A 22,616-nucleotide genomic window follows, 5' to 3' on the forward strand; every position below is an offset into this window, starting at 1 on the left:
GTCTGTCTGGCTCTGTGTCTGGCTCCCTGGTGCTCTCTGGCATTTAAATTATAGTCAAACACAGTTTGGGCCACCCCCAAAGCTACAATGCTACCACTTGTTTTTCTTTAGTACTCTTATCATGAAAAAGAGAAGAGAAGAGCAAGAGTGTTAGTGCAGGATCATAGGATACATACCAAAGAGTTCTCCCCAAACAGTCACCTCCCCATCTTTGGTATTATACACGATAAGTATCAAATGTTCAGAGTCTCTGCTTTCAAGGGATAAAGCATTTTCTCCATCATCTGTGAAGCATTCAAAAGCTCAGGTCAGAATTTTGAAACTACAGAAATAAAAGTAAAGACTTGAGACTTATTAGACGTTAAACATCAGGCAAAGGCATTTTCCAGGGCTTTCTGGAAAACTCAATTCCATCATAAGCTCTGCCATTCTGATCAAATTGTAATTTTGTTGACAGACTTCTATTTTTTCAACATTCTTCTTATCTGCCTCTAGAGTCACAAAATGTTAGAAATGGAAGGAACTTTGGAAACCATCTAGTCCAAACACCTCACTTTATAGATGAGGAATCTGAGACCAAGGGAGGGCAAAACAGTTGTGCAAGGCCACAGTGAGTTAGTTTCCATCTCAATCACATAAGGGCTAATCAGATGTCTAGAGCTCTGTAAGGAAGAAGAGAAGATCAAAGGATCTCATCTAGGCTTTGCACAGTGCAGTCATAATGGACTTAAGACAGGGTGGTGGAGGGACATCTGCAAAAAGGCAGCTTTTCATATAGTTCCTGATTATTTTCCACTTCTTTGTTAATAACTGAGTCCATAAATTCATTTCAGAATACTAATGAAAGACATCGAAAGTCTCATTTATACTTACATGGTACGTGCATTTGACCATCTTCTCCTGGGGAAGCAGTCACAGAAAATTGAATGCATTTGCCATTTTGCCTAGAAATAAAGATTAGGATTAAAAGAGTACCTCATTCTGGCAAAGGAAATTTCACTAAGAAATACCCTGATGCATTGATTTGTTTAATTTTAATATTATCTGCAAAAATGTATACTTTTTCATTTCTTACAAGAATGTTATAAACAATGCTGAATCTAAGGTGACTTCTAACTTCTTAGAAAGTATTAGAGTTCACCATTTAAAAATTATTGTATATTTTTAATTCAATTTAATTGTTTAAAAATTTGGAATCCTTGGTGTGGGGAATAAGGATGATTAAGGAAATTTAGGAAAATTCTTTTCCTAAATGAAGGAAAAATAAAGAAATACTTGAATAGATAGAAGAACTCTCTCTTTAGTAGTACTGCATAAAAAATATATTTTGGGATAACTACTGGACTTTCCATAAATCAACTGAATTTGGAAGTACATTCAAATCCAGTTCTTCCACTCTCCAACTGCATGACCACGGACACGCAAGACTTTTTACCTTTCAGAGAGTTATATTTCTCATTTCCAAATAGGGATATTAATGTTCTGCCTTTCCTCATAAGCTCATTGTGGAGAAAACTTAAACTTCCTTAAACTTAAAGAAGTATATATAAAATGAACTTTTTATTGTATTTTATACTCACAATATCTCAAGAGAAAAGCAAACAAAAATTGTCCCATTTTGATCAAGGTAACTGAAATGAGATAAACTATTTCGCATTCAATTTTTAAAAGGATAGAAAAGTAGATCGAAAAAAAGACAGGACGAAGAAGAATCAGAGTTTACTACACATGATAACATAACTTACATAGAAAACAACTTTTTTATTTGACAAGAATTTCTCAGATAACAGGAACATGGTTTGGCAGAGATTAGGCTTAAGACACTGTTACACTGTAATTTTATACCATACCTCAAAGGGATATATGGTTCAATGTTAATGGTCATAAAAATAAGCAGAAATTCACAAACACATCTAGGAGACATTTCATGCTAAATGAAATTGAAAAGCTTTTGTTTGAACAAAATAAAATAACTAGGATTAGAAAGGAAGCAGTTCACTGGGAAGAAAGAAAGCCTTTGAATCATAAACATCTAAGTTTAAATAAAATGCTCAAACTATATAGGGTACTAATAGTAATATATGACTCAAAGCCTTTTCCTGATAGAGAAAAAGTTGAAGAATATCATAACATTTATAAAGCATTTATTAAGTGCCAAATACTGTGCTGAGCACTTTACATATATCACCTTGCTCGATCACCAAAACAACCATGAGAAATAGGTGTTTTTATCATTCCCATTTTACAGATAAGGAAACCAAGGCAAATAGAGGTGAAATGACTTGATTAGAATTGTAGAAGAATTGTAAGCAAAGTTAATGCTCTTCATTTGGGGAATGGCGAAATTAAGGTACTGCAAATGTGTGAGTTAAGTGAGTATCTTTCTTCCCTCTGTCCTTCTGCTTTCTGCCTTCTTAGCAGAGGGGCCTCAAGTATCCCACCTCTACTACAAAATGGAGACTGGTGACTCAGGGAGGTTTAGAACAGAAAGGAAATCGTAGTTTACGCAGAGCATGGTTCTAAATATCCTAACTTCATATAAAAATACTTTTAATTAGCATTATCCTTCACCACTGTATACAACCTTCAATTATGTGACTCTTGGCTCAGCCTTTGTGGTTTAAAGGATGCCTGCATTATTACCCAGGTTTTTGTCCCCACTTCCATAGCCAACAATTAACACAGGTAGCACCTACCTTTTAAAGAAGACTGCACTAAGAAGACCATCATGTTCCCAGAGACTTTTGACAAATATCTGCAAGCTACCTCCTTCCTCAATCTTAGATGTCACATTTGAGGCCAATGCAACTGTGAACCACTTCCCAGTAACCTGTGGAAATGTGTTTAGATGAGAATTGAAAAAGTCATCCCTGGTCACATAGGCATAGTATTTTTAATCTGGGAAGGACCATAAACTTAATCCCTCTACATATACAAGTGAGGAAACTGAAACCTCAAAAATGAAGTCTATCTTTACCCCAATCCTACCTGGTTCACACGTTATCTTCATAGGAAAGCAATAAACTCATGATTCTAGGAGTTAGTAAATTTGAGTTCTGGCCTGGCTCTGATACTAACTCACTCTGTGACTTTTGGTAAGTTATTTATCCTTTCATTGTCCTAGTTTGCTAATTTGTCCAATGCCAGGGTGCAAACCTAAGACCTTGAGACCACTTGTGGCCTTCTAAGTCCTTGGGTGTGGCCTTTTGATTGAGTCCAAGTTTTACAAAACAGTCCTTTTATTAAGAGGATATGTTCTATGAAGTTTGGATTCAGTCAAAGAGCTATCCTAGAGCACCTAGAGGGCCAGCTGTTGCCTTGATTCCTCAGGTTCCCCCAACTCCTTCTCCTCAAATCCCCCTCTCCATGGGTCTAATTATGTTTGCACTGTGTGTTTCATGGCATTATTTTACTGACAACATTATTTCCCACTCCTCGTACTATGTATCATGAACTTAGATATGAATGGTTCTTTCTTCAATTTTTTGAGAATTAAGGAGAGATTTTGCCACAAGAACATGGAAGATCTCTACTGGGGTTTAAAAATAGTTCTCCTTGATTACCTAGAAAAGACTTGAGTTCATTCTCTGACTCTAATCGTTCATAGTCCTGGGGGATGTTCTTTCTCTCTATTCTACTTAGATGTGAGATAATACCCCAACACAGAATTCATATGGCATCTAATCCCAGCATGTGTGCAGAACAAAATCCCTCCAGCTACCATCTGAATATGATCAGAAAAATTGGTTTAAATGGTAAGTCACAGAAAAGGAGACTTGCTGGAATTTATCATTTCATTTGTTATTGTAATCAGGCTCAGAGAGCACAGATTTCAATTACAGCTGAGTTTCTTTTGAAAGAATGTAATCTCAGGGTTTCAGCATCTTTGAAGAAAAAAAAAATTATAGATCATCTAGGGCAACCCTTCATTTGACAGGTGCAGAATTTATTCTATGGATTTTTATTTTGTCACTTAAAAGAAATAGGACACGGGCACAAACTCTTGTGTAATTTCATATTTTCTGCTGACTTTAATTGCTGGTACACAATACACCTATTGGGAAGGACAATTATGAGAGTGAATAGCAAAATGTATGTCTTTTCTTTTCAGCTGTGAGTCCTGTTTTTGCTTTGTTCTACCCAAAGAAGTTCTGTTTTCCCTACTAGTTATCTTCACACATTTGCCAGACAACTCTATCAACCTGTTCCCATTCTTGCTCACTTACCTCTGGTGAGTCTTCTGCATTGTTATTGAGAGCCTGAAGGCCACACACCAGAGCCAGCCCCACGGTCAGCATTAGAAGCTTCATCTTCTGAAGGGTTCCACTTTGATGCTTCAGGAGCACCTGAATATGTGAGGATTCTGCTGAATTGTCTAGCACTCTGATCAGCTACCTTTATACCTCGTTCTGGGGCAGGGTCCCTGATGATGTGGCACTAAAGGCATACTACTCCTTCAAAGTATACTTTATGCAAAGTCACTAGACAGTGAGTGATTGCTAGCCAAAGATCCCAAGGACAGATTAGTAAAGTACTTTCTGACAACAGAAAATTTACAATTCTGAAATAGAAATTTCCAAGATCAACAGACAGTGTTAGGTTTGGCCAGCTTCTTCAGATCAACTCTGTCTGTCCGGAGATTCCAGAAAATACAGTTCCTGTGTTTTTTTTTCCTTGTGACAGTGAGGCCATTAACTTCACAGAAAGGATTACACTGAGGTCACCATTTTAAAAAGTATTGAAACTTGCCTGCAAAGCACCTGAAGTACAGGCAGTCTTAGGTAATGTGAGAAGAGTGCCCAAATAAAGAAATATCTCTCCTCTCAATCTGGTAACTTTCTTTCTAGTTGTCGCAACTCAATAAACATTTTTTAAGTGCCTACTGCTTGCAAAGCATATTCTAGTCATTGGTCAAACTGAAATGTTTTGGACTTGATCTCCTTTGTGGTGCTTACAATCTAGTAGACAATAAAATACTCTAAAGGCATTCTTTTTCTAGTGTTCATCTTTAAATTTAGGGATTTAGAGTACTCCCAAAGATGAAACTCATTGTACCAGTATAGCTCATCAACTCCTTGAGAATTCATCATCTTAATGAGTTATATGAGTGCACTGAGAGGTTAAAAGACTTGCCCAAGGTCACTGTGCTAGTATTTTTAGAGGCCATGATCTGGAACCTAATTTCAATTTGCTGTAAAATAAAATCTGATTCAATTTAACATATTTTTATTAACATTCAGTTATGTTCAAGACATTGTAGTAGATGGTAGAAAAACAAAGACATCAAGAAAACAATACTTGCTTCCAGGGAACATTCATTTCACTGGGTGAAGTTTACAACTTGTATATAAGAACGTAAATAAATCATATATTTACAAACTTATATGAAGTAATTTCTAGAGAGTTAAAGAGTGCCACTAGTTATTACAATACAGATCATGCCTCAGGAAGGATGATTTATGCTTAGAAGGAACCATAAGGATGAGTTGAGGAGGGAGAGAAACCACTTTCTCAAAGGCATGGTGTCAAAAACACTGAGTGGCCTACCTAGTGAATTACTAGCAGTCCAGTTTGACTAGAATGGAGAGTGTGTGAAGAGGAATATTATAATTGAAAAATCCGTACAAGTTGTGGAGAGATCTAAAGAGCAGCTGCAGAGGACAATGTGTATTTTGTCCTGTATCACTGCTTCAGGATCATCATGGAGAAACTTTCCCACAACCTACCAGTCAGTGACATCATGGGACCAGGGTGTCAGGAAATTGCTCACTTCCCAGAGACTAAAGCTCAGAAGGTTTTCTAGAGGCTGAGAGCCCACTGAGGCATGCAGAACCCTTCTACTGTGTAAAGAGTTAGCTAATCTTGCTGTGTTTTATTTCCATCTGGACCTGGAGAATTCTATAAGGCAAGTAAAGCCCTGTAGTTATTGAGGGAGCTGTTTGAAGGCAATCAGAAAACTGTTGCTGTTGTGATGGGCTAGAATGATTTTAGTGCTGTCTATAACCTGAGAGGGGAAATCTCTCAGGGGCTTGAAGCATTGCCTTCTATGTCTGTCCATGACTAAAGAGGGCGAAAGGCTTCAGAACATCAAGATAGCTGAGGAACTTCAAATTTCTCTGACTTATTGGAAAGGTTGTCACAGGAGTGGTTTAGACTGGTTCAGCACCCATCCAAGAGATTAGACCTAAAAAGCTACAGACTCCAGGCTTAGGACTTCTGTTTCAGTGACAGACTACAAATGGCTGCTTTACTAAAAGAATTTAACATTAGTTCAGTAACTATAGATTAGCAGAGAAATAGCAGTAGTAGAAGAGAGTAGTAGTTTTCTCCTGGGACAGAGAAACAAAGAAGAGAAGAAAATAAAACATGGACTACACTATCTCTTTAAAAAGATTCTGTCATGAGGCCTGAAGGAAACTGGATGTCAGAAAGCGGCAGAGGTCCTCAGGCCATGCAACAAACCACAGCTGTCTATCCAACTGATAGAAAGCAGCAGTGCAGCGCCTGCAGTCATGAGGCATCTACTCCTCAGGCTTGAAGCCCAAAGGTTAGAAACCCACCTTCTTGAACTTCTGGGAGACATAATGACCAGGTAAACAGCTATCACCCCTCCCTCCCTGACCCAGAGAGAATAACTCAGGAACAACCCTGGAATAGAGCAGCCAGAAGTGTGGCTTCAGTAGCCAAACAGTGGGAATTCCTGAGTCCCAAAAGGGTGGAGCCAGCAAGGGTCAACACTAAGAACCCAGACACTCCTTTGCACAGACCAGGGGAAGAGGAGACTTCTGGCAGCCAGACTACCCCTACCCCACACCTCAGGAAACCACAGGCTACAACACATTAAGTCAGTAACTAGGCTAAAAATTCCCAGAAGAAACCTGGGACAGAGCTCCCTGAGCCCCGAAAGCAGAAATCCATTGTAAAGTCAGGAAAAAGCTAACCAACATGCAGAAGCACATGGAAAAACAGGATCATTGATACTTTTTATGACAATTGGGAAGACCAAAATTCCAATTTGAAAGAGTACAGCATTGACACTATACCCACATCTGATACTTCAAAAGGGAATGTGAACTGCTCCAAAATCCAAAAAGGAGCATTTTAAAAACCAAATTAGGCAAATAAAAGAAAAAATGTAAAAAAAAAAAAAAACAAACGCTGATGAAATCAAATGTTTAAAAAGTAAAGGTGGCAAAATGGCTAAGGAGATTCAGAATCTAAACAGAAAAAAAATGATACTCTGAAAGGTAAAATCAACCAATTGGAAAGGAGACTCAAAAGCAAAATGAAGACAGTAATTCATTATAAATTAGAATTGAGCAAGTGGAAACTAATTACTCTATGAGGCATCAAGAAGTAGTCAAACAAAATGTAAAGAATGAAAAAAAATCAAAGAAAACGTGAAATATCTGACTGGAAAAACAAGTGACCTAGAAAATAGATCCTGGAGAGACAATTTGAGAATTATCGGTCTACCTGAAAGCCAGGATAAAAAAGAGTCTGGAGAGTATCTTCAAAGAAATTATCAAAGATAACTGCCAGGAGGTCCTAGAACCAGAGGGGAAATGAGTCATCAAAAGAATCTGCCAATCACTGCCTGAAAGAGATTCCAAATTGAAAACTCCAAGTAATATTATAGCCAAATTTCAGAATTATCAAGTCAAGGAGCAAATACTGCAAGCAGCCAAAAAAGAAACAATTCAAATATCATGGGACTACAGTCAGGATTGCACAGGATCTTTCAGCTTCTACATTAAGTGACAGGAGAAATGAGAATATGATATTCCAAAGGGCAAAGAAGTTGGGACTACAACCAAGGATCAACTACCCAGCAAAATTAAGCATACTTTTTCAGGCAAGCAGATAGATATTCAATGAAATAAGAGAATTCCAGACCTTCCTGATGAAAAGGCCAGAACTGAATGGAAAATTTGATCTCCATATACAAAACTCAAGAGACACACAGAAAGGTTAACAGGGGGAAAATCCCCCACAAACTTCATTAATCAATATGCGAAATTGTTTACATCCTTATATAGGATTATATTGTTATATATGTATACATATATAATACATATGTATATACGTCAATCTTGAGAATAATACAGTTACTATGACAATGAAAGGGATACACAGAGACTGTGGGTGTCAGTATAAAATAACAGTTATAATGATAAAAATATAATTAAGAGATGTAAAGAGAGGTTCTGGGGGAAGAGATAAGGAGGTAGTAGAAAAGGGTAAATTATATCACATGAAGAGGCACAAAACTATATTATAGTAGAGGGAAAGAAGGGAGGGAGAAGAGTAGTATATGAGCTTTACTCTCATTGGATTTGGATGCAAATGCAAATGACAATTTTACCCAAATTAATTTACTTATTCACTGCCATACCAATCGAACTACCAAAAAATTATTTTATAGTGCTGGATAAAATAATAACAATATTCATGTGGAAGAATAAAAAGTCCAGAATATCAAGGGAATTAATGAAAAGAAATGGTAGGGAAAGTGGTCTAACCATACCAGATATCAAACTATACTATAGAACAGCAGTCATCAAACCTACCTGCTACTGGCTGAGAAACAGAGGGGTAGATCAGGGGTATAGGTTAGGTACATAAGACGCAGAAGTCAATGACTATAGCAATCTAGTCTTTGATAAACCCAAATAATCCAGCTTCTGTGCTAAGAATTTACTATTCCACAAAAACTGCTGGGAAAATTGGAAAATGGTAGGCAGAAACTGGACATAGACCAGTATCTTACACCGTATAACCAAATAAAGTCAAAATGGGTTCATGATTTAGGAATAATGCCTGATACTATAAGCAATTTGGGAGACCATGGAATAGTTTACCTATCAGATCTATGGGAAAGGGAAGAATTCATGACCCAACAAGAGACAGAGAGCCTTAAAAAATGCAAAATGGATAGTTTTGATTATGTGAAACTGAAAAGTTTTTGTGTAAACAAAGGCAATGCAACAAAAATTAGGAGGGAAGCAGAAAATTGGGAGAAAATCTTTACAACCAATGTCTCTGATACAGGCCTCATTTCTAAAATATACAGGGAACTGAGTCAAATTTATAGGAATAAAAGCCATTCCCGAATTGAGAAATGGTCAAAGGATATGAACAGGCAGTTTTCTGAGGAAGAAATTAAAGATACCTATAGGCATATGAAAAAATGCTCTAAATCACTATTGATTAGAGAAAGGCAAATCAAAGCTACTCTTAGGTACCACATCTCTCCCATCAAATCGGTTGACATGAAAAACCAAGAAAATGATTAATGCTGGAGGGGATGTGGGAAAATTGGAATGTTAATACCTTGTTCGTAGAGTTGTGAACAAATCCAGACATTCTGGAGAGCAATTTGGAACTATGCTCAAAGGGCTACAAAAATGTGCATACCCTTTGATCCAGCAATGCCACTTCTAGGGCTATATCCCAAAGAGATCACACAAGTGGGAAAGGGACCTGTATGTACAAAAATATTTATAACAGCTCTTTTTGTGGTACCAAAAAATTGGAAATAAAGGGGATGACCATCAATTGGAGAATGGCTGAACACGTTGTGGTATATGAATGTAATGGAATACTATTGTGCTATAAGAAATGGGGAATATATGGACTTCATAATAACCTAGAAAGACCTACATGATATGATGGTGAATGAGAGGAGCAGAACCAGGAGAACAGTGTATACAACCACAGATATATTCTGTGGTTGTATACAATGATTCTGTGTATAGAAAGATTCTGTGGTGACTAACTTTGATAGACTTGGCTCTGCTCAGCAATACAAGTCTCAAAGATAGCATCAAAAGACTAATGATGGAGAGAGCTGGCTAAATCCAGAGAAAGAATTGTGGAGTCTGTATGCAGATTTAGGCAAACTATTTGCTCTCTTCTTTTCTCTTCTTTTTTGGTTTTGTTTTTTCTCTCTCATGATTCATTGCATTGGTCATAATTCTTCTTTGCAATTTGACTATTGTGTAAATAAGTTTAATGCGAAGTTTTATGTAGAATCTATGCCAGACTGCATCCTGTTTTAAGGGGGAAGGGGGAGGGGAGCAAAGGGAAAAATTTGCAACTCAAGAACTTATAGAACTAAGTGTTGTAAACTAAAAATAATAAATCTAATTTAAAAAGTTTGTCATTAAGGACTGCTATAAAGAAACATGAAGAGCCTTGGGTACATGGAATTTCTTATTCATGTGTTTAACTGCTAGGTTTCTGTAAGTGTATGGTCACTTGTGTGACCCTGGTCAAATCACATAACCTCTATTTGCCTCATGGATCACTACTGAAAAAAATGGTCCTTTGGAAGAATGAAATGACAAGTCACTGAAATATCTTTGCCAAAACTATCCCACAGATAGGTCATCCTTGGGATCATACAGAGTTTGACATGACTGAAAAACTGAACAACAAAATAATATACAGGCTTAGGGTTCTCAAAGCACTATATATGTTATTGACCCTTACTACAACCCTACTAGCAATATCTTCATTTTAGATTTGAAGAAACTGAAGGTGTGAGAGTTTAAGAAACTTGCCAAAAGCCATATAGCTAAGAAATATCTGAGGCCAGTTTTGAATTCAGGTCTTTCTGACTGTGCATCCAACACTCTAGTGTATGACCTAAATGCATCATATTTCCAATATATCTGGTCTTCTTAATGTAAGTGCTAAAATTGTTTCACTCTAACAGCTGTTTACATCATTGGGGAAAAGTAAATGTGGAATTTATGGTGAAATGTATTATTGCAATTTTCAATTTTTTAAAACAAAATTATATTAATATACTTTGGATTTGTATTACAAAAATGTCACCACTTTTCAAAGTACTCTTGTCCCCTGTCTCCAGACTGCATCACCATATAGGGATCCACCACTCATATTAAGGACAAATGCATATGATATTCCACACTCATAGAAGCCCACTCTTACAAGTAAATCAGCACATATGTCCTATCTCTTCTTTACAGTCAAATTGGATTATTATAATTTTGAATTGTTTACTTTCCTCTTGTTGTCCTTATCATTCCTTCTCTTTATATAGTTTTACTCATTAGGTAAATCATATTTCTACGTTCTGATTGCTTCACTTTGTGTTCTTGACATTAAGATATTCCAATGATGCTTAAATTATCTCTCCTCTATATGTTAGGTCAGTGGTTTTTCCTCTCAGATATTTCATACTTTCTTCAATTGTTCAGTCATTCGCTTTGTTTAATTACTTCTAATATCTTATCAAGTTATTAGCTTCCTTTGTCCAATTCTAAAATTTAAGTAATTATAGAATATTTTTAAGAAGCAAGGTTTTTAAGTTCTTTTATTAAACTAAATAATTAATTCTCTTTTCGTTACTTCATTGCATAGTTCTCATTTCTTTTCTTATCTTCTTTCCACTCCTTCTTTACTGTCTTTTAGTTTTTGAAGTAATGTTTTGGTTTTTTAAAATTTCTTTCTTTAACTCTTCTAGACATTTTTTGTTGATTGTGTCCACTCTGCATTTTTTTTTGCCTTTGTGGATGTTTTCAAGTCATTGTCTTCTGAATTTGTGTCTTCATCTTCATTGCCACAAAGGAGCACTTTATGAAGAGATTCCTTTTCGTTGTTTGCTCATTTTCCCAGCCTATTTCTTGACTTTAATTCTATCTTTATATTGGCTTGTATATACATCTGGGGTAGAGGATGTCTGTTCTTAGCTTCTGTCATTTTCTGTCCTTCTGCTGCTTTTGTATCTCAGTCTGGAGATCTACAAGTTTCTAGTGTTGCGAAATTGGTATTATCCAGGGAGAGGTCTCTTCAGTGACCTCCTGGTCTGAGCTGTGTAAGTATCTCATTCAGGTTCTATTGGCTTGTGTATAGCTGGGTTTCAAAAGATTCTACTGAACTCAGTCATTACTGGCCTACTGGGACGTTCTGCAGTCTCAGAGAGATTAAACTGCTGGTTTCCCTTTAATCTTCATCCCTTACTCTAGTCATTTTACTGCAGTCTTACATGCAGTTATAACTGAGCTACCATTCCATTCCTGGGCTCAGAGTTATGTAAGAATGTTTAAGGAATTTGTTTTATTTTCAGTAGTCAGCTAGAGCCCTATGCTTTTTAAAGATTTGTTCATTACTCTCTGCCTTAGAACTGTGACCTAGAACCAGGTAACTAGGGAAAGGCCTGCCAGATGTCACATATTTTTGCTCCCAGCACCAGCGTAGAAGTGCCCCAGCTTCTCTATTTGGTCCAATGCTTTCTTCCCTGGTGTTCCATCTCAATTCTCTTGCCACTCTATGTCCTGCCATGGCTGCCACTGACACCATACTGTGTTCATAGTTAGCCCCACCCCAATGTCCACACAATTCTCTGTCTGTCTTAGGCTGCCCTAGGCTGGAACAGTGTTTCATTGTGAAATTTTCTTCCTTTTTTTCAACCCGAATTGAATTCAGCTTAGTTTCTTATGTTGTTGTGAAGGAGTTGTATAAAGAGAGCTTGGCAAAAAGTTTTCCTCTCAGCCATTTTGTCTCTTCCTCCATTAATGCTTTATTTTTAATCAATTTCTAAGTCTACCCCTACTTGTCTGTTTTTATTATATCCATCACTTATTAAAGCATCCCATTACATTGATGAGACATAACTTGTTTAGTTATTCTTAAATCTAGTGGCAACTACTTTCTTTCCCGTTCTTTGATATTATTTTTAAAAATACATATTAGGAATATTTTCCACTATTTGGGACATTTATTTTTGTCATTAACCCGCCAGTGGTTTGTATCTAGCAATGACATATCTTCATCAAGTTTGTATGAATATATTTATCAATCTCTGCATATAATTATGAATTGCCATTAAAATGGTTCATTACTCCACCAACAATGTACATGTCTTCCCGCAATCCATAAAACATGAACTATTCCCATTTTCTGTCTTCTCTGGCAACTTGCTGCATATAAGGTGAGCAACATTTGTTATTTGAATCTCTCTTGTTATCATTAACAGCCAAGATATCTCTGCCAAAGAGAAATTGCTCTCGATGACACAATGCAATGACATGGCTAAAGGAAGTTCATAGTTTGGTTTGGACACTAAGAGATTTTTTTACCATGAACAAGGAAATAGTGTTTGTCCAAGAGATGCTGTTGTTTTTCCCTATCACAGAAAATAAGAGGACTATTGAGAATACTGGTTTGGCAATTTGGGACAACAGCTCCAGTATTGGAATAATTAGTTGAATCTGAGGGGAAAATTTTGAAGTCAAGGGAGCCATCTCAATGGACTATTGGGTTCCCACAAGCATTTTGTGTGGTAAGAATTTCTTTACTAGGTACTCAGTGTACATCTTTGGCTACCCAGTGCCCCCTTAATGGAACAAAGAAATAGGCTATATCTGCTAGATAATCATCCCTTTAAAAGTTGAGGAAAGATATGGAAAGAGTTTATTATCTAAAGCTAATTCTAATAGCTCCCTCCCATCCCCAAATTTTTAAGTGATACTCAAACTGTATTTTATACTATTCCTCCAAGTTTTTAATCAGTCAGTATTAAGTATTTATTGAGCACCTACTGTGTGCCAACCATTCTGACAATACACATACAGAAAAAAAATGAACTTGCCCTAAAGAACATCACAGTCTAATGATGGAATGTGAATAACTATATACAAAGTAGATTCATACATGATAAATTTGAAATAATCAAATGATTGTAAGTACTACAGTTTAGGGAAATCAGAAAAAGTTTCCCATTGAAGATAGGATTTTAGCTGGAACTTGAAGGAAATCAGGAGGCATAGAAGAAGAGAGAGAATATTCCAGGTGTGTGGAAGAGCCTGTGAAAATGAAATGTCAGGATATAGAATATCTCTTTTGAGCATAGGCAAAACAGTCAGCTTTACTGGATTAAGGAATACATAGCACTGAGTAAAATGTAAAAGAATGTAAAGAGGTAGGGCAGGTTCTAGAAATAAATATCATCAAACATCAAATATTGGATTTTATATTTCATTCTGAAAGTGATAGGAAACTGCTGGAGTTAATTGAGTAGTGGGATGACATGGTCAGAACTGCACTTTAGTTTAACAGATGAGTAGAGAATGGACTGAAGCAATGCGGGATTCATGGGAGGCAAGTCAATCAGCAGGTTATTGAAATAATCCAGGTGTGAAGTGACCAAGACTGTAACCAAGTACCAGAGGACAAAAGGAGGAATGTATGAGCAATGTGACAAAGGTAACATTAACAGGCCTTAGGACATGGGCAGAGTATGGAGACTGTGAAAGAGTCAAGGATAACACCTAGATTGTGAGCCTTTGTGACCAGGAAGTGTTGCTGTCCTGGACAGGAAATGGATAGATCTGAAGATGTGAGGACTTGTTTCACATATGTTTCTTCCATGTTGAAAAGGAGCAACGTTGGATTCCAGTGGCTAGCTTAAAACCAAAGAATTAAAAACAAATTGATATCTCTACTTCTTGCCTAATGTTAGAGGTATCCCTAAACTAAGGGGATGCTTAGCCACATGGGTTTCAGAGGATCTTGTGGTGGTTATTGTTATTAATAGCCTACATTAATAACTTTTATAAAATAGTAGGTGGATCTGTGCCACTGCAAGAAGATGCAAAATCATGTAGGCTCTTTGTCAGAGTCTGGTCACCTTGAATATAAGAGAACTAGGAAGATCATCATCCTTCACTAAAGAGAGAAGAGTTTTGGAGAGAACTGTGGCTAAAGGCAAAGTTACAGTCCTGAGTCAACCAGGGGAAAGAAAAAGGCATGATCTGGTTTGGGGAGAAACTACAACTTTCTCTTTCCAGTTCAGAAGAGGGAAAGCAGTCTTCAACTAAACTTTGCTCTCTACAATGACACCTGCTGGTTACATTCGTGATGTGGAGCATTGCTTCATGTTTGTTGATGTTTACAATTTTTCTCTTGGGAACCTTTTTAACTCACATTATTTAAGTGCTTATGTGTTGGGGAATAATATCGACTTTACAGGTTTTTTTTTAGTTCCTTGGATATCAGATCATTTTCAACAATATTTAATACATAGATTTAATACAATTTTCCCACCAACTCCTGCTTCCTTTTTGCTTTTTTAATTGTATTTCATTCTTTTCCAATTACACATGAAGACAATTTTTAACATTCATTTTAAAAAATGATTGAGTTCCAATTATTCTCTCTCCCTCTTTCATCTATAACCTCCTTAATACAGTAAGGTCTTCAGTATGGGTGTGCAATAATGTAAAATAAATTTCCCTATAGTCATGTCGTAAAAAAAATTACTGCCCGAGGCCTCATCTCTAAAATATATAGGGAGCTGAGCCAAATATATAGGAATACAAGCCATTCCCCAATTGAGAAATGGTCAAAGGATATGAACAGGCAGTTTTCAGAGGAAGAAATTAAAGCTATCAATAGGCATATGAAAAAATGCTCAAGATCACTACTGATTAGAGAAATGCAAATCAAAACAACTCTTAGGTACCACATCTCTCCTGTCAGATTGGCTAAAATAACAAAACAGGAAAATGATAAATGCTGGAAAGGATGTGGGGAAATTGGAACATTGTTGCATTGCTGGTGGAGTTGTGAGCTGATCCAGCCATTTTGGAGAGCAGTTTGGAACTATGCCCAAAGGGCTATAGAAATGTTCATACCCGTTGACCCAGCAATACCACTTCTAGGGTTGTATCCCAAAGAAATCACACAAGCGGGAAAAGGACCCATATGTACAAAAATATTTATAGCAGCTCTCTTTGTGGTAGCCAAGAATTGGAAATCCAAGGGATGCCCATCAATTGGGGAATGGCTGAACAAGCTGTGGTATATGAAGGTGATGGAATACTATTGTGCCATAAGAAATGGGGATGATGCAGACTTCATAACAACCTGGAAAAACCTACACGACATAATGCTGAGTGAGCGGAGCAGAGCCAGGAGAACGTTGTGCACAGCCACAGATATATGGATTCCGTGAGGACCAACCCTGACATACTGCGCTTTTCTCAGCAACCTAAGGGGTAAGGACAACTCCAGGGGACTCACGATGGAGAATGCTATCTTCATCGAGACAAAGAACTGTGAAGTTTGAATACGGATTGAGGCACACTACATGCTCGCCTTTTTTTCTTCTCTTGTTTTTGTTTTTGGGTTTTTTTTTTGGTTCTGTTTCTTCTTTCTCATTATTCATTCCATTGGTCAAAATTCTTCTCCACAACTTGACTTGTGCATAAATTAATTCAATGCGAAGTTATACATGACAGTTATATGAGATTCCATGCCATCTTGGGGAAGGATGGAGGAGGGAGGGGAGAAAAACTGGAACTCAAAACTATGTAGAACCGTGTGTGGTAAACTAAAAATAAATAAAGAAATTTATAAAAAAAAAAGAAAAAAAAAGAAAAAGGAGCATATTTTTCCCATCTATTGTTTATCATAAGAATTAAAAAAAATTAAAATGTTAAAAAGAATTACTGCCCCCCCAAAAAAATAGAAAAAAAAACTTAAAGAAATATGGTTGACCTGGATTCAGACTCCATCAGTTATTTCTCTGGATGTGGACACAATTTTCCATCAAGAGTCCTTTGTGATTGTCCTAGATCATTGTATTACATAGAATACATCACACATGTTGCTGACACTGTTTACAATGTTCTCCTAACTCTTCTCACTTCATTTTGCAACAGTTCATGTAAGTCTTTCCAAACCATTTTTCTGAAATCTGCCTGCTCAGCATTTTTATAGCCCAATAGTATTCCATTGCATTCATATTACAACATGTTCAACCATTCCCCAATTATTGGGCATCTCTTTGATGTCCAATTCTTTGCCACCACAAAAAAGAGTGACAATAAATATTTTTCTGCATGTGACTTTACCCTTTGTAATGATCTCTTTGGCATATAGACTAATAATAGTATTGCTGAATGAAAGGGTATGCACAGTTTGTTTTTTAGCCTACACATTCTTTAGGATTAGATTATTTGGTCTCCAATTAATTTTTAATTTGTCTTTCCCTGATCCTTTATTACAAATAATATTTATTACATTATGATCTGAAAGGGATGCATTGACTATTTCTACATTTCTGCACTGGATTGTGTGGTTTTTATGCCCTAGTACATTGTCAATTTTTGAATATGCACCATGTACCTCTGAGAAAAAAGCATATTCCTTTTTGTCACCATTCAGTTTTCTCCAGAGATCTATCATATCTGCCTCTTCTAAAATTCTATTCACCTCCTTAACTTCTTTCTTGTTTATTTTGAGGTTAGATTTATCAAGTTCAGAGAGGGAGAGATTGAGGTCCCCCACTAGTATGGTTTTGCTGTCTATTGCTTCCTATAACTCCCTTAACTTCTCCTCTAAGAATCTGGATGCTATACCACTTGGTGTATATATGTTAAATAATGATATTGTTTCATTGTCTATGGAGCCTTTTAGCAGGATATAGTGTCCTTCCTTATCTCTTTTAATTAGGTCTATCTTTGTTTTTGCTTTGTTTGAGATGAGGATTTCTACTACTGCTTTTTTTTTTGCTTTAGCTGAAGTGCAATATATTCTACTCCATCCTTTTCCCTTTACCTGTGTGTATCCCCCTGTTTCAAATGTGTTTCTTGTAAACAACATATTGTATGATTATTGTTTTTAATCCATTCTGCTATTAGCCTCTGTTTTATGGAGAGTTCATCCCATTCACAGTCACAGTTATGATTACAAGCTGTGTCTTTTTCTCCAGCCTATTTTCCCCCTCTTTATGCTTTTATTTCTCCCCTCTCCCTTCCACTCCTCAAAACAGTTTTGCTTTTGACTACCACCTTCCTCAATTTATCCTCCTTCTTGACTTCCCTCCCTCATCTTACCCTTTTCCCCTTGCTACTTCTTCCCTCCCTTCTGACCACCACCCCACTTTCCTTTCCCATTTCCCCTCCTACTGCCGGTAGGACAAGTTTGATTTCTATACTTACCAGAGTATATAATTCTCTTCTTGAACCAAATCCAATGAGAGTAAAGCTCATATATTACTCTTCTCCCTCCCTCCCTTCTTTCCCTCTAGTATAATATGTTTTTGTGCCTCTTCATGTGATGTAATTTACCCTTTTCTACTACCTCCTTACCTCTTCTCCCATAACCCTCCCTTTACATCTCTTAATTATGTTTTTATCATGATATCAGTTATTTTATACAGACATTCACAGTCTCTATTTATCCCTTTCAAATGTCATAGTAACTGCATTATTCTCATGATTGACATATACATATGTATTATATACGTGTATATATAAAACAATATAATCCTATATAGGGATGTAAATAATTTTCCCATATTGATTGACAAGGTTTGTGGGGGTTTTTGCCCTGTTTACCTTTTAATGTGTCTCTTGAGATTTGTATATGGAGGTCAAATTTTCCATTGAGTTCTGGCCTTTTCATCAGGAAGGTCTGGAATTCTCTTATTTCATTGAATGTCCATCTTGTTGCCTGAAAAATTATGCTTAATTTTGCTGGGTAACTGATCTTTGGTTGTAGTCCAAGCTCCTTTGCTTGTTGGAATATCATATTCCAATTTCTCCTTTACTTTAAGGTAGAAGCTGCAAGATCTTGGGTGATCCTTACTCTAGTTCTGCATTATTTAAATTGTTTCTTTCTGGCTGCTTGCAGTATTTTCTCCTTGACCTGATAATTCTGGAATTTGTCTATAAAATCTCTTGCAGTTAATTTGGGGTCTCTTTCAGGGGGTGGTGGAAGGATTGTTTTGATGACCATTTCACCCTCTGCTTCTTGGGCCTGATGGCAGTTATCCTTCCTGATTTCTTGGAAGATACCATCTAGGCTCTTTTTTCATCATGGCTTTCTGGTAGACCAATAATTCTTAGATTGTCTCTCCTGTATCTATTTCATAGGTCAGTTGTTTTTCCAATCAGATTTTTCATGTTTTCTTCTATTTTTTTCATTTTTTAGGTTTTATTTGACTGACTCTTGATGCCTCATAGAGTCATTAGCTCCTACTTGCTCAATCCTAATTTTTAATGAATTGTTGTCTTCATTTTGCTTCTGAGCCTCCTTTTCCATTTGGTTAATTTTACTTTTCTGAGTGTCATTTTCTCTAACTAGATTCTAACTTTCCTTAGCCATTTCACTAATTTTACTTTTTAAAGATTTGTTTTCATCAGTGAATTTTTTTTTCAATTTTTTTTTCTTTTACCTCTCTAATTTGCTTTTTAAAATCCTCTTTGAACTCTTCCAGGAATGCTTTTTGGGCTTGAGACCAGTTTACATTCCCTTTTGAGGTTTCAGATGTGGGTATATTTTCAATTCTGTCCTCTTGTGAATTGGCATTTTGATCTTCCCTGTTTCCATAAAAAGAATCAATAGTCCTTGGTTTTGTAGAGTTTTTCAAGTGGGTTAACTTTTTTCTGGCTTTAAAGTGGATTTCTACTGCTGGGGCTCAGGGGGCTCTGAACCAGGCTTCCTGTTCTGGGAATTGTAGACATAGTTACTGGCTTTTTGTGCTATGGCCTCTGGTTTAGTGAGGTATGGGGGCGGGGTAGTCTGGCTGCTGGAAGTCTCTTCTCCCCTTAGTGTTGTGGTACACCCTGGCTGTGAGAAGGGACATCTGCAATCCTATTGTTGATGATTGCTGGCTCTGCCCCCCGAGGCTCAGGAGTTCCCGCTGTTCTGCTGAGGTAGGGCCTGCTGGGACACCTCTCTTCTTGCACTAGTCTCCTTCCACCACCACAAGAAGGGCCCTCTCCGCAACGTCTTAAGCTAAAAGCCTGCTGAAGCCCCACTCCTGGCTCCTCTATTTCAGGGTTTCTCCTGAGGGAGTATTCTCTGGGGTAGGTAGGGAGGAATGAGAGCTGGACATTATGGTTGATGGAAGTTCAAGAAGGCTAGTTTAAACCATTAGGTTGTTGGCTGCAAGCCTCAGGAGTAGTTGCTGTCATGGCTTCAGATGCTGCACCACTTCCTCCTATAGCTCCAACAGACTCGTATCCTGGCTGGGAAGCCTGGGGATCACCACCAGTATCACTCACCCAGTGTTCTCCCAGCCTGGATCACTGGCTGAGTTCTGTGGCTGCTTTCAGTTTTGGTGTGGTCTGGTGCAGCTCTGCATGCTGGGCACTCTCCCAGCCTACAGATCCATTCTGTTGGCCTGGATTGGGAATTGGCCACATTCAGTCTACTAGTGTCTTCTAACTCTCTCAAAACTGCTTAGATGGCCATGTAAAAACAGTGTCTCACAGGAGCTCTCTCACAAATTCTGTCAGATAACTTTAAAAAAGGTATGCACAGTTTGATTTCCCTATGGGTATAGTTCCAAATTATTCTCCAGAATGGTTGGACCAATTCACAAATCTACCAACAGTGCATTAGTGTCCCAATTTACCCACATCCTCTAACACTTATCATTTTCCTTTTCTGTCATATTAACCAATACTATAGGTCTGAAGTGATACCTCTGTGTTGTTTAATTTGCATTTCTCTAATTAATAGCATTTACAGCATTTTTTTCATGTGAGTATAAAAGGCTTTGCTTCTTCATCAGAAAATTGCCTACTCATACTCTTTGACCTTTGTTCAATTGGGCAATGCCTTGTATTCATATACATTTGATTCAGTTCTCTATATATTTGAGAAATGGGACCTTTATCAGAGACCCTTGTTATAAACATTCTTTCTGAGCACACTATCTAAATTTGGTTGCATTGGTTTTGCTTGTGCAAAAAAACTTTTTTAACTTAATATAATCAAAATTTTCTTTTTCATATCTCATAATGCTCTCTCTCTCTCTCTCTCTCTCTCACTCTCTCTCTCTCTCTCTTGTTTGGTAATGAATTCTTCCTTTCTCCATAGATGTAACAAGTAACCTTTTCCTTTATCTCCTGATTTGTTTATGTTATCACCCTTTATGTCTAAACCATGTACCCATTTTGATCTGACCTTGGGACACTGTGTGAAATATTGGTCTTTACCTTGTTTTTGCCATACTGTTTTTTGGTTTTCCCAGCAGGTTTTGTCAAACAGTAAATTCTTATCCCAGAAGTAGAGTCCTTTGGGTTTATCAAACACCAGGTTATTATGATCATTTACTACTGTGTCTTGTTTACCTAATCTATTCCACTGATCCACCACTCTATTTTTTAGCCAAGAACAGATAGTTTTGAAGATTTCCACTTTATAATATAGTTTCAGATCTGTTATGGCATTGTTATTAATTTCCTTAATTTTCTTTATTTTATATTCTTCCACGTGAATTTTCTTATTTTTTCCAATTTTATAAAATGAATTTTGGGTAGCTAGATTTCTCTGGCACTGAATAAGTAAGTTAATTTAGGTAGAATTCTCATTTTTATTATTTTGTGTCAGCCTATCCACACACAATTGATATTTTTCCAGTTCTTTTGGTTAGACTTTGCGTTAAAAGCATTTTGCTATTGTGTTCATAGTTCCTGGGTTTTTCTTGGCAAGTAAACTCCCAAGTATTTTATATTGCCTACAGGTATTTTGAATAGAATTTCTCTTCCTATCCCTTTCTGCTGGAATTTGTTAATGATATTTAGAAATATTGAAGAGTTATGCGTGTTTATTTTATATCCTGCAACTTTGTTAAAAATGTTAATTATTTCAAGTAGATTTTAGTTGATTCTTTAAGATTCTTTATGTATATCATCATATCATCTTCAAAGTATGATAGTTTTGTTTCCTCATTCTAATTCCTTCAAATTCTTTTTCTTCTTTTATTGCTATACCTACAATTTTGAGTACAGTATTGTATTTTTTTTATTTAATACTTTAGTTTTCAACATTGATTTCCGCAAGATTCTGAGTTACAAATTTTCCATTTCTACTCTCCCCCCCACCTTAAAATAGCATAAACTCTGTTTGCCCCTTCCCCCAATCTGCCTTCCCTTCTATCACCCCACTCCTTTTCCCTTTACTTTCTTGTAGGGCAAGATAGCTTTCCATACCCATTGCCTCTGTACCTTATTTCCCAGTTGCACGTAAAAATAACTTTTTTTGTAAACATTTTTTTTAGAACTTTGAGTTCCAAATTCTCTTCCTTCTTCCCTCCCCACCCACCCTCCTTGGGAAGGCAAGCAATTCAGCATAGGCCACACATGCATTGTTATGCAAAACACTCCCATAATAATAATGATGTGAAAGACTAAGTATATTTCCCTAGATCCTTTATTCACTTTTCTCCCTTGTCCCTGTCCCTTTCCAAAAGTATTTACTTTTTACTACTTCCTCCTCCAATTGGCCCTCCCTTCTATCATTCCCCCTTTTATCTGCTTCCCCCCTACTTTCCTGTAGGGTAATATAACCACAATTTGGCTAGCAGCTGTTGTGGGGTGTAAGACCCAACAAGAACAGCAACAAGAACTGCCAGCACAAGTTATTTGATCTCCTTTACTAAGGAAAGTAACTTTAAGGGGTTAACAATCTCACTTTAATCCAACATAAAGTATCATTCACTTAGTTCAGGAGGAAAAGCCAGCACCCTGAACTTCAGAGTAAATATAAATAAATTGCAAACATCAACAGACAGACCTTGTCAGATTCAAATCTCAATTCATAGCTATCAGGGTATAACAAAGCTCCAA

General features: G+C 36.9%; 1 protein-coding gene across 3 annotated transcripts in view; it reads right to left on the reverse strand.

Moving 5' to 3' along the window:
* The window catches only part of LOC118844008 (trichosurin-like), a 115,182-nt gene that overhangs the window by 54,871 nt on the left and 37,695 nt on the right, over positions 1–22,616 (reverse strand). The window contains exons 1-4 of one of the 3 annotated variants that reach the window (XM_036751817.1): positions 4,227–4,310; positions 2,697–2,830; positions 874–944; positions 177–284 (exon numbers count right to left, since the gene is read on the reverse strand). The exons of the other annotated variants lie outside the window; for them this stretch is intronic. Coding sequence (XP_036607712.1) covers positions 177–284; positions 874–944; positions 2,697–2,830; positions 4,227–4,310 — 397 coding nt within the window. Of the gene's footprint in view, positions 1–176; positions 285–873; positions 945–2,696; positions 2,831–4,226; positions 4,311–22,616 lie in introns of those variants that run through there. 3 annotated transcript variants of the gene reach the window in all.

This window comes from Trichosurus vulpecula, chromosome 3 (genome assembly GCF_011100635.1).
Source record: "Trichosurus vulpecula isolate mTriVul1 chromosome 3, mTriVul1.pri, whole genome shotgun sequence".
In the NCBI taxonomy this organism is placed as follows: Eukaryota; Metazoa; Chordata; class Mammalia; order Diprotodontia; family Phalangeridae; genus Trichosurus; species Trichosurus vulpecula.